Here is an 11,856-nt window from a genome sequence, read left to right on the forward strand (position 1 = left end):
AAATTTGGGTTTGGGTCATCTTTCATAGATTGGATAAAGATATTATATAACAACCCAAATGCATGTGTGAAGACCAATGATCAAACTTCTCCAAGCTTCTGTTTGCAGAGAGGCACCAGACAGGGCTGCCCGCTTTCTCCTTCACTCTTTGTTATTTTTATTGAACCCCTAGCTGCTGCCATAAGACAAAATAAAGAGATTAAAGGAATCCATGCCAAAAATATAGAACATAAGATAAGTCTTTATGCTGATGACGTATTACTTTTTCCTCCAGAACTCACTAACATCTCTCCCCCAGACAATCACACTTATTAACACATTCTCATCAATATCTGACTACTCTATTAACTGGTCTAAGACTATTGTTATGCCCATCAACTGTGACCTACAAAACATACCCAATACTACAATACAGTCTGGAAACATTAGATATCTAGGCATAAACATTTCCCCCAGGTTATCAGAACTAACAAAGCTAAATTATGTCCAGCTACTTAAAGCAATAGAGGATGATCTCTCACGGTGGAGGCGCTTACCCATATCACTCATGGGGAGGGTTGCCACAGTTAAAATGATGGTTCTATCTAAAGTAAACTACCTGTTTTCAGTGATACCCACTAAACCATCCTCCAGTTGGTTTAAGTCACTGGACTCACATATATCTAAATTTTTATGGAAAAACAAGCCATCACGTATCAGTCTAAAACCTTTACAACAGACTAAAGATAGAGGCGGATTGGAGCTACCCGACTTTAATCATGTTTTGTTAGCTAACAAGCTGCAGTATATCTCCAAATGGCTTAAACCTAGCAGTCTGGATGAATCATGGTTAGATGTAGAGCAAGCATTGTGTGAGGATCTGTTTATCTCTGACCTGCCATTCATCAGCTCAACCATCAAAACACATAAGTGTTTTAAAAGCATCAATATCAGTTCCTCTTTAGTGGCTTGGTGGGATTTTCTAAAAATAACCAAATCCTCACTTTTTCCATGTAAGTTTACACCCCTCTGGAACAACCCTGACATCCTGCAAAACAAAAAGCTTAACAATTTTACTCAATGGAAAAATAAAGGAATAAAACAGTTAGAACATATAATAGAAAATGGAAACTTCTTATCATTTAATATTCTCACTTCACAATATGGAATCAGTAGCAAAACATTTTTAGAATATCACCAGCTTAAATCTATTATATGTAAAAAAATATACCATTAATCAATTAAACTTACAGCTACCTATTAGGGTGGCAGAATTCATGAATCTCAATGCCCCAAAGCTATTATCAAAACATATAGACTATTATCCAAACTAGAAGACTCAATCTGTCTTCCAACTTCAAAATGGGAGGGTGACTTATCCAATAACTTTAATAAAGATAAATGGTCACAAATATGTTTAAACACCTTTAAAATAACTAAAAATACAAATATGCAACTAATACAATTCAAAATTCTGCATAGAAGTCATTATACAGGACAAAGGATGTTCAGGATGGGTCTGTCACAATCAAATATCTGCACACACTGCAATGAAAACACACCTGACAACTACCTCCATGCCTTGTGGTCCTGCACACCTGTCCGCAGGTTCTGGCTTCAGGTATGTGTGGACATGTCAACATGGTTTAAATGTAATATTCCTACAATCCCCGCACTATGTCTACTAGGTGACATTAATATGGCAATTAACTCTGCACACATGATACACACAGCATTATACATCACAAAGAAAACTATCCTTGTGAACTGGAAAAACAAAAATAATCTGTGTATTCAGCAGTTTAGGAATCTCTTAGTTGACCACATCAGTAGTGAGACAATGTCTGCCTCCTCAAAGAACTATTTAGCTGAATCTCATTCCCTCTGGTCCCCTGTGCTTAGTTCCATCACTTAGTGTAGGTGGAGGACTGTGACCTCGTTGCTATGGGGGTTTGGGAAATGGCCGGGAGTGACTGGTGGGTGCGGGTTCTTTGTGGTTGCCCGTGGTGCGGGATCGGGCTACTCTGCGGTGGGGTGGCTCTGGGTCTGGCCTCGTCGGGGGCTGTGGGGGCCAGCGGTTGGAGTCGCCTCGTGGCGGGTGGTGAGGCCACTGGTGGCGCCTGGGTTAGTGGGCATCGGTCTTGGGCCGGGCGGCCGGGCTATTCCGGGGCGGACTGGGCGGGGGTTCTGGGCTCTGGTGCCCGGGGGTGGTCCTCCTCCCTCCGGGGTGGTGGGGTCCGTATGGGCCGGGGGTCTGGGCCTGCCCGGATGTGCTGCTGTGGTGTGGGTTGGTGCATGCCCTGGTGTCTGGTTGACGCCCTGGGACCCAGGGTATGGCCCGGGGGCAGGGGGGGTGGGGGTGTGTCTGGGGAGTGAGAGTGGGAGGGTTGGATGCTGTGTTAGTGTTTATATTGTGTGGGTGGGGCTGAGAGGGCATATATGAGTAAGGATGAGCGGGAGTGTGCAAGGAAATAGGTGTGTGCATGTGTTTCTGTGTGTGGTTGGGGCGGGGTTAAGTGCACTTGTGGGGGGGGGCCTGGGCGGGCCTGGGGGTGGTGGGCCGTGGGTCTGATCCCGTTAGGGATGTGGGAGGGTGGGTACTTTCTGGGGTTGGTGACGGCTTACTGGCTATGGTCCCTGAATGGCCCGGTCATGGGGGGCGGCCTCTCCTGGCCTGTCTTGCCCTGGAAGTTTGCTTCCCTCTGGACGTACATCCCCGGACCCCTCTTACTTCCCGCCCTCTCTGTCTCACACTCACACACGTAGGGAGTTGGGAGGCGTGGAGCCATGTGGGGTGGAACGGAGGAGACCATTCAGTGGTCTCCTTGGATGCACCCTGTGGCGACTCGCCTCTCAGTTTTAATTGCACCGAGACACCAAAACACAAGAAACACAACACACAAACAACACCTGGGGGGCATGGCATGTGGTGCATGTCGGGCGGGGCCACTTAGGGGGGTTGCCCCGGGGCCGGGTCCTGGGGTGACTGCGCTGGTGGGCTGCTGGCTCTGTGGGTGTTGGGTCGGGGGGGGGGGGGTGCTTGGGGCTCGCTGCCCTTTGGTCCGCCTGGGGTGTCCCCCACTGGGCATGGTGTAACTAACAGGTCCAGCAAGATTACATAGATTCTGTGATTCAAAATAAATAAATAAATAAATGAATCAGATTATCAAGACGAGCCTTACCCATAGGCCTCCCCTTGGTAGAGCAAATTTGTTCAGCACAATACAGCAACCAGATTATCATTTTGCTGCTATGCTGCTGGACAGGATAAAAAAAAAAAAACAAAAAGAAAACAAAAAACAAAAAAAACAAATCTGGCTTTTGCAGATGTCTAAGAGAGCCTGTCACTTGTACATGTATTTTGACGTAGACAGACAAGAAAAACTTTCAAACACTTTTCTGATAAACAAAACATCAAACGATCGGGACAGAGAGAGGTCGCTGTGTCTACACTCACCGCCATCTTGGGTTTATCAGCAGGTCTTCCTGGATAAAAGCTGGTCTCTCTTTCTTGTCCTCACCATCCCAACCAGTGCCAGCAGATGGCCACCCTCCAGCCAGGTTCTGGTTCTGGTTCTGTCAGAGGTTTTCCTTTCTGTTAAAATGGAGTTTTTCCTTTCCACTGTCTTCTCTTGCAGCTAAGGCAGGGGATTGGATCAGTCAAGATTTGAGACAATTTGTTTGATTATTGGACTTCAACTGCTCCAGGTGAGCTCAGATCCCAGAAAACAGGTAAGCTTTCATCTATCTTTATTTTCAAAGACACGTGTAGAAAAAAAGTCATTACATCAGCGGTTTTGTCCTTTCAAGGCACTATTTCTTATAGTACATAGAAACAGGTGATGAGGACGACGCCGCCACTTCTTCAGCTACAATATCAATATGTGGTCAATACCTCCATCAAAGTTATTCATTATGCCCAGAAGTCTGATCAATAATCAATAATCAATAATCAATTATCCTTTAACAGGTTCAGCAGAAAGTGACAGTTACATATAAAAATCACCAATAGGAAGTCAAAAACAAAACATTTCACCAGCATCTGTCAATCAATCTGTCAGCTGGAGGTCAAAGGTTGGAACAGAAGTCACCCTAAGGGTGGACCCCAGTATCTGCACAGGCCTGGCAGTTCCCCCGTCTGACCGCTTCTGTCTGAATGTGCAGATAAGCAGCGTCTGTGGGCCGGACCCATCCCTGTTACCATAGCAACCAGGATGAGGACTGATCCGAGCCATTTCCAGGTGGCCATTCCTAGCTCTTCCCACCACCAAATACATCAGCAGGTTTACTGAAGTCGACTTGATTGATAACAACCGATAACATCACTTCCTGTTTTTAAAGATAAATGCAGGTTTCTCTGTGGTTTCAGTCAGAGACATTTATAAATAACAGGTGAAACATACAAACAGTTGCTTGGCAACAGATGTTAACAGCTGATATTACATCGATTCGTCAGGATTTCATGACAAGCTGAAATCTGATTACATAAGATGATATTCTGGAATACCTGAAAATGAAGACTACAGATTTATTTGTGTCTTCTTCAGAAAAAATAACAATAAAACTATAGAAAACCAATCAATAAACCAGAGGAGCTGAACTCCACCTCTGAGGAACACCAGCCCTAATTGGAGCGGCATCACATGTTCAGACCAACAGGAAGTTAAATAGCGAGACAGGAAGTCCAGTGGGGAGACGACAGGAAGAACTCTGAAGTTAAACTGGACTCCCTCAACAGAACCTTGCTTCTAAAACCATCAACACATGGACAGGTAAGATCAGGTGTTCTTCGTTCAGGTGAGAGGTGTTGAGGTGTTTGTGGCTCAGGTCCAGAGGGGATATTTAGATCCAGCCTCAGCGATGATGACGCTCCACCGATCAATCGATCAACTGTCAGGCAGCTCTCCTGATGGGCGTGGCTTCCTGTGTGGTTTAGGACTGCAGCCATGTGTGCTGCAGACACTGTGCCGCCGTGGCTCGCCGGTCCGGCTGCAGATCCAACATGGTGAGCAGGAAGTCGCTGAACTGAGCCGCCTGGTCCAACGGCCACTCATACTTTTCCAGCAGGACCTCAAACAAACCCCACGGCTTCAGGCTGGAGATGTGACGCAGCTCACCTGAGACAGGTAAACAGAAAAATACGTCACCAACACACCTATGAAAGAAAACACAGGAGCACAAAGCAGCCAATGGCAGACCTCCACACCTGACCTCATTTACATCCATCCTTCATCCATCCATCAATCCATCCATCCATCCATCCATCCCTCCCTCCGTCCATCCATCCGTCCATCCGTCCATCCATCCATCCGTCTATCCATCTATCCATCCATCCATCCATCCATCCATGTCGGTAGGTGCAGTCCTGACTTCCTATGATTACAAAGCATTGTGGGTAATGGCACCAGGTTGTGTCACCTGTCCTGGTGAAGTACTCTCTGGAGTACCTGCCAGACAGAGCGAAGGGCACAGGGATGGGCCCGAGCAGCTCCATGATGTGAGCGATGTGATCTGGGACAAGATCCAGAACCAGTTGATGAGGAATGATGAGTCAATGAAAGAAAATAACGCTGTTGCCATGGAAACAATGATTATGTGTGTGTGTGTACCTTCGTCTCTGGTGTAGTCTTCTCCTGAATGAGGCTCAAACAGATAATCTCCTGTTGCCAGCTCGAAGGCCTGAAACCACAAGTCACATGACCACTGCTGCAGACTGGACCAGGTTCTGGACTGGGTTCTGGTTCAGTTTTACGTTCTGGACTTGGCGCTGAACCGGTTCTGGACATCTACCATGTTAATCAACATGACTATGCCCCTAGCCAGTTCTGTCCACATAGAACTGGCCCAGAATCGGGAACTGGACTGAACTGGAACTGAGTTACATGGAATCTATGCGTGAACATGGAGGCTGAGGTGTGTGTGTGTGTGTACCATGCAGGCGGTGCTCCAGATGTCGGCCGGTGGGCCGTACTCCGCTCCGATCAGAACCTCCAGCGCTCGGTACTGCCTCGTCTGGATGTCCTCGGTGAAGTGTTTGTGCTGGACGAGAGACATTAATAGAGAGAGAGAGAGAGGTTTGCTCTACAGAGGAAGAGGAGAGGAGGAAGTGAGGAAGATGGTGTCTTACCACCCAGCATGCGTTTCCCAGGTCAGCGATCTTCACCCGGAGCCGGTTGGCGTTCTGAGGATCCAGAGGACTGATGACAAAGTCTGAGGAGCTGAAGACTGCAGACAGACGTCAGAGCTTTAATCTCATTGGTCACTGAGACACATGAAGACAAACTCAACCAATCAGCTGTCAAGGAGTTCATCAGTGTGCCCACCTCCTGAACAGGAAGTAGCAACTTTACCCTCACTGGCCCTCATTTACCAAACAAATGTAGGATGGAAATCTGTGTGCACGACCATTTCCACACAAGGCTCTGCATTTATTAATCCGGACGTGAGCGTAGGATACGATCAAATCCCACGACAGGTGTGAGGTCACGTACGGAGGTTTGAGTCCGTGTGGATCAGCGTTGCAGCCCAGCAGAAGCTGCCACATGTTCAGGGGTTCAGGAGATGCGAGTGCACATGGACGCACTTCAAATGACTCGGGAAAATAAATCTGATAACCAGCCGAAGCCCAGACATGAGAATCGGATTTAACAGCCCAGAAATCGTTCAAGAGAAAGTCTGCATTAAAGCCCACCCCCCAAGCTAGGACCCTGCTCCACCTCCTGGAGGGAGGCCGAGGCCGGCAGGAGAGCAGCAGACCCCAGAAAATGCAGCAGCCTGGGTGCCTCCGGGACCAGCAGCCCCAGCAATACAGCCATCTGAGACACGAGGTCCACAGATCACCAGACCCTTTCAGCCTGGTAGCAGGTCCCTGCTGGTCCCGACCCTCATTCATAAAGCATCTTCGATGAAGCGCCGACACACACGCTGGTGCAACTCTGTGTCTGCTCTCAGAACAACCTCCATCCATCGCTGTGTGACCGGTGCTTCCGTCAGGAATTTGAACAAATGCAGCTTTCCCTCTGGACACCGCAGTGTCTTCCACCTTCACCGAGCAGTGAAGGCGGGGGTTTTCATCGCCATGGAAACTAAATATTTTGTCTGATGAGGATTCTTTAATTAGCTCTTCTCCAATGATAATTTCAATGTCCTCAACATTTCTCCCTGGGTAAAGAAAAACATATTCGACATAGAAAAGTAGCCCACATTGTGTGGAGGCTGACATATCAACACCAACCAAGAACAGTGGACCGGAAATGGTCCCCTCAGCATCACAGAGATGAGGGAGACGGGTGTGCTGCTCTGAATCCAGACTGAAAGCAGGTTTTGTCTAATAACACACACCTTTGAGACAGCGACTGATCCTGGTCTTTCCAATATCAGATCTACTATTATCTACTAGAGGGGACCAACCTCGGCCTCTTCACCATGACTAACGGAGAGATTTATTATATGAGTAAGAATGCAGATGCCAAACCACCACCGTCAGAAACCTGGAGTGAGGTCCAGACCTGTGGCCTGATCAGCTGACGGGGAGGATACGCTCGCGCTTACGCTGTCCTCTGACGCTGGACTAATAGAAGCATCTGCAGAAACATTTCAACCTTCATTGAAGGAGTCAACAGGACCAGCAGGTCCCAGAGAACGGTGTTAAAGGCTGAGCTCAAGTCCACAAAAAGTGTCCTAACACAGGTGTTGCTGCAGGTGAGTCAGGACCAGGTGGAGCACTACGGAGACAGCATCCTTCGTAGAACGGGTCTCCCTGTAGACCAGATGCAGGCTGTCCAGGCCAGCAGGGATGGCCTTGATGTGTTTTAGGAGGATCCGCTGGAAACCTTCATGATGACTGCGGTGACGGGCGGTGATCATTGAGGCAGGTCATGCTGCTTTTCTGGGCACAGGAACAATGATGGTCTTCAGGCAAACAGGAACCCTGGAAAGCTGCAGGGACAGCTGGTCTGCACACGGTTATAGTGTCCGACCCGACACCTGATCTGGACCCGCAGCTGGCATGGCTCCTCCTCAGGGTGGAGGTGACGTGGAGCAGCTGCAGGGTAAGAGGCTGATGCTGCCTCGGTGAAGGTGAGCAGTACTTCTGCTGCTGGAGAGGCGAAGCCTGGAAGAAGCTGCTCCAGGCGTCAGAGAGAGTTGGGTCCTGCTGACCTGCTGGTCTCTGGGCTCGGACTCTGTGATGGTCTTTGTGGGTGGGACAGCATCAGAGCAGAAGTGAACATAGGACAGGACAGACGAGGTGTATTCGTCCAGATCAGCGTCCTCTATGAACCCTCCCCAGTCTGTGCTCAAAGCAGTCCAGTAAGGCTGAGGAAGCCTCCTCAGTCCAGACCTGGATGGTTCTGGTGGTGGTTTGGTCTGCAGATCAGAGGTCTGTAGGCAGGGATCAGCTCTACATCCCGAGGTGTCACTGTCAGTTGTCCCTCCTAACAGTGCTTCAAGCACACCTGGGACGCCTGACGCCATCTTTCCTGAGCCTGAGGTGGAGGGTGGGATCTGAACCCGGTGCTGTTTGTTAATGTCCTAAACTGCACTGCCCTCTGGTGGACATATTGCCTAACAGCCATGACGACGTAAAGTTTGCATGGAAGTCTGAGGGCAGGTAGAAACTAAAATGCTGATTTACTGGGGTGGGAATTTTCACATCATGAGTGGTTAGGATTAAGATGTGATTTTAAGCCATCATTGATGCATCTTTTTTTCCTCTTGTATCAAGTTGACTACTTTCCAAGTAAGAACGTGTAACATGTCACAGCGGCCATGATGAATCAGCACATGGGTCAGAACCAAAGTTTAATTCAATCAGAAGAACCAGCAGGAAACTCAGAGTTCTGAATCCTGGACCGACTACACATGGATATGACAATGTTAGCGCCCCCAGACATGCTGTGTGTGTGCATTAATTCTTACCGTCGGGTCCACTCGAGCATCCTGACTGAGTAGAAAGTGCAGATTCAGACGTTGCTGACACCACAGAGCTGGAGAATCCTGATAGGCCAGAGGCGGGACTACAGAAACGTCCAGGGGCATGGCAATTACACCTGTCCTCCAACCAGAAGGAGCTCGAATCTGGACTGGTTTTGCTATTGGCTGTGGAGCAGGAAGTGTTGCCGTTGACAACTGCTAAACCTGACAATGAAGAAAGATTTTTTTTACCAGATGGTCCTGGAGCTTTTGCAGAAGTGGAACGCTGTGGAACGCTGTGGAATGCTGTGGAATGCTGTGGAACGCTGTGGAATGCTGTGGAACGCTGTGGAAGGCTGTGGAACGCTGTGGAATGCTGTGGAATGCTGTGGAAGGCTGTGGAACGCTGTGGAATGCTGTGGAACGCTGTGGAACGCTGTGGAAGGCTGTGGAACGCTGTGGAATGCTGTGGAACGCTGTGGAATGCTGTGAAACGCTGTGGAATGCTGTGGAACGCTGTGGAAGGCTGTGGAAGGTTGTGGAAGGTTGTGGAAGGCTGTGGAACGCTGTGGAATGCTGTGGAATGCTGTGGAACGCTGTGGAAGGCTGTGGAAGGTTGTGGAAGGCTGTGGAAGGCTGTGGAACGCTGTGGAATGCTGTGGAACGCTGTGGATAGCTGTGGAATGTTGTGGAACGCTGTGGAAGGCTGTGGAAGGTTGTGGAACGCTGTGGAAGGCTGTGGAAGGTTGTGGAAGGTTGTGGAAGGCTGTGGAACGCTGTGGAATGCTGTGGAAGGTTGTGGAAGACTGTGGAAGGTTGTGGAACGCTGTGGAATGCTGTGGAACGCTGTGGAAGGCTGTGGAAGGCTGTGGAAGGTTGTGGAACGCTGTGGAACGCTGTGGAACGTTGTGGAACGCTGTGGAACGCTGTGGAATGCTGTGGAAAGCTGTGGAATGTTGTGGAACGCTGTGGAATGTTGTGGAACGCTGTGGAACGCTGTGGAATGCTGTGGAATGCTGTGGAACGTTGTGGAATGCAGCCTCTCTAAGAAAAGCCTCCTCATTTTTAAATTGGATTATGGACCGAAACAACACGATGCAACCAATTTGAACTTGTATATAGTAGTGTCTGAAAGGTGTGTACTTGGTGTGTATTCGGTGTGTACTCACAGGTATCTATGTCATCAGGCTGCAGCAGACCTTCCTCTTCCTCCATCCTCTGAACACAAAGATAAAAACAGTGTTTCTCTTCTCTGACAGCAGGATGCAGATCATTACTGTGGTTTCACCGGAGAATGGTAGTACTGCTGTAGTATTACTGTACCTAACTGTAATATTACTGCTGTACTGTAGAAGTAGTAGCATAGTATTACTGCAGTATTGTAATATTACTATAGTATTACTGCACCTGTAAATCAACAAGCCTCTCCTCCAACAGTCTCTGCTGACGTTTGGCTTTTCTTTTTAACTTCTTCTTCTTGTTTTTAGACATTTTCCCAACCTGAACACATGCAGGTTGATAGAAACAGAGAACAACGAAGGGTTAACAGTAAAACTCCTCTTTATCACAGACTGTTTAACAGGAGTCTGACCCGTCCCCAAACCCCCTTCAGAATCAACACCTAGAGAGCGCGATGGCTAATTGTCCGATTCCCAAAAGAAGAATAAGCCTCCAACAGATTGTAATTCCAGGAAAACTGGGATCGTCGCCTCCGCCTCCTTATTAGGATTTAATCTGTTAGCAGATTTAGTTCAAAATGCCTGTTAGTTTGTTTCTGCTCTATGGAAAGTAGATGGGTGGTGGTGGGTTCTGTGTGTGTTAAAGGATTAAGAAAGTGATCTATTCTATTCTATTCTACAGTCATTTAGCAGACGTTTTTATCCAAAGCGACTTACATTTGAGAAGAAGAAAAACACAAGCATGAATTCAAACAAGATGGACGTCATCATGAAGTGGTAGGCAGACTGCTGGAGTCCAGGTGGACCAGGTGCTGTCATGTGAATTTGACAACATGCAGAACATGATGCATGAAGAGCAGATGGATACGCTGAGGCTGAGGTTAGTAGCAGGCTGAATGGAATCCGATGGGGCAGGCGGTGTAGAGGGAAGTATGTCTGGCTGAAGTACACCGTGCCGAACATCACCCTGGAACTACTTTTTACACCGTGCCTAACGTCACCCTGGAACTACTTTTTACACCGTGCCGAACGTCACCCTGGAACTACTTTTTACACCGTGCCTAACGTCACCCTGGAACTACTTTTTACACCGTGCCGAACATCACCCTGGAACTACTTTTTACACCGTGCCGAACATCACCCTGGAACTACTTTTTACACCGTGCCGAACATCACCCTGGAACTACTTTTTACACCGTGCTGAACATCACCCTGGAACTGGGTTGTTGTTATTTATCTTCTACTGACAGTAAAATGTGACCTGATCAGATTTTGATTTATTTACATTTCACACAGAAAGCTTGTGTTTATATGACTGGAGTTGTAGATCCAGATTTTATCAAACTTTTCCAAAAACTTTAATGACAAATGACAGCTTCAGATTAGATATGAGGCATCCATGTATAAAATATCACTCCTGAGGCACAGAAACCAATCAGAACACAGCAGGCATCACAGCTGGACACTTACCTGTATATCCCTGGGAGCCATGCTAACTATGGACAGACAGGAAGGAAATACCAGCAGAGAAAGATGACAGACAGACAGACAAACAGACAGGAGAAACAGAGCTGTTACAAACAGAAGGTCAGAAAGCTGACAGAAAGATGGTGGATACTGTTACCATGGCCACCACCCATAGAAACCACAGCTCCCAGTTATTCACGCTGAATTGTCCTGGTCCGTTCTATCAGAACCAACATCTTATTGTGACCAGTCACATGACAGCTGCTCACCTGATGACCCGGAAGGGGGTGGAGCTCCAGTCCTCTGCCAGATAGTAGCC

General features: G+C 47.9%; 1 protein-coding gene across 2 annotated transcripts in view; it reads right to left on the reverse strand.

Annotated features, from left to right (window-relative positions):
• Positions 1-3,712: 3,712 nt before the first annotated feature.
• Positions 3,713-11,856, reverse strand: part of srpk3 (SRSF protein kinase 3) — a 32,075-nt gene continuing 23,931 nt past the window's right edge. For both annotated transcript variants that reach the window (XM_042004251.1, XM_042004250.1), the window contains exons 8-17: positions 11,807-11,856; positions 11,541-11,566; positions 10,300-10,392; positions 10,062-10,110; positions 8,899-9,117; positions 6,107-6,204; positions 5,911-6,018; positions 5,589-5,658; positions 5,398-5,490; positions 3,713-5,096 (exon numbers count right to left, since the gene is read on the reverse strand). The exon at positions 11,807-11,856 is cut by the window's right edge and continues 116 nt beyond it. In XM_042004251.1, coding sequence (XP_041860185.1) covers positions 4,912-5,096; positions 5,398-5,490; positions 5,589-5,658; positions 5,911-6,018; positions 6,107-6,204; positions 8,899-9,117; positions 10,062-10,110; positions 10,300-10,392; positions 11,541-11,566; positions 11,807-11,856 — 991 coding nt within the window. In that variant the 3' untranslated portion in view covers positions 3,713-4,911. The remainder of the gene's footprint in view (positions 5,097-5,397; positions 5,491-5,588; positions 5,659-5,910; positions 6,019-6,106; positions 6,205-8,898; positions 9,118-10,061; positions 10,111-10,299; positions 10,393-11,540; positions 11,567-11,806) is intronic.

This window comes from Melanotaenia boesemani, chromosome 13, assembly GCF_017639745.1.
Source record: "Melanotaenia boesemani isolate fMelBoe1 chromosome 13, fMelBoe1.pri, whole genome shotgun sequence".
Taxonomy (NCBI): Eukaryota; Metazoa; Chordata; class Actinopteri; order Atheriniformes; family Melanotaeniidae; genus Melanotaenia; species Melanotaenia boesemani.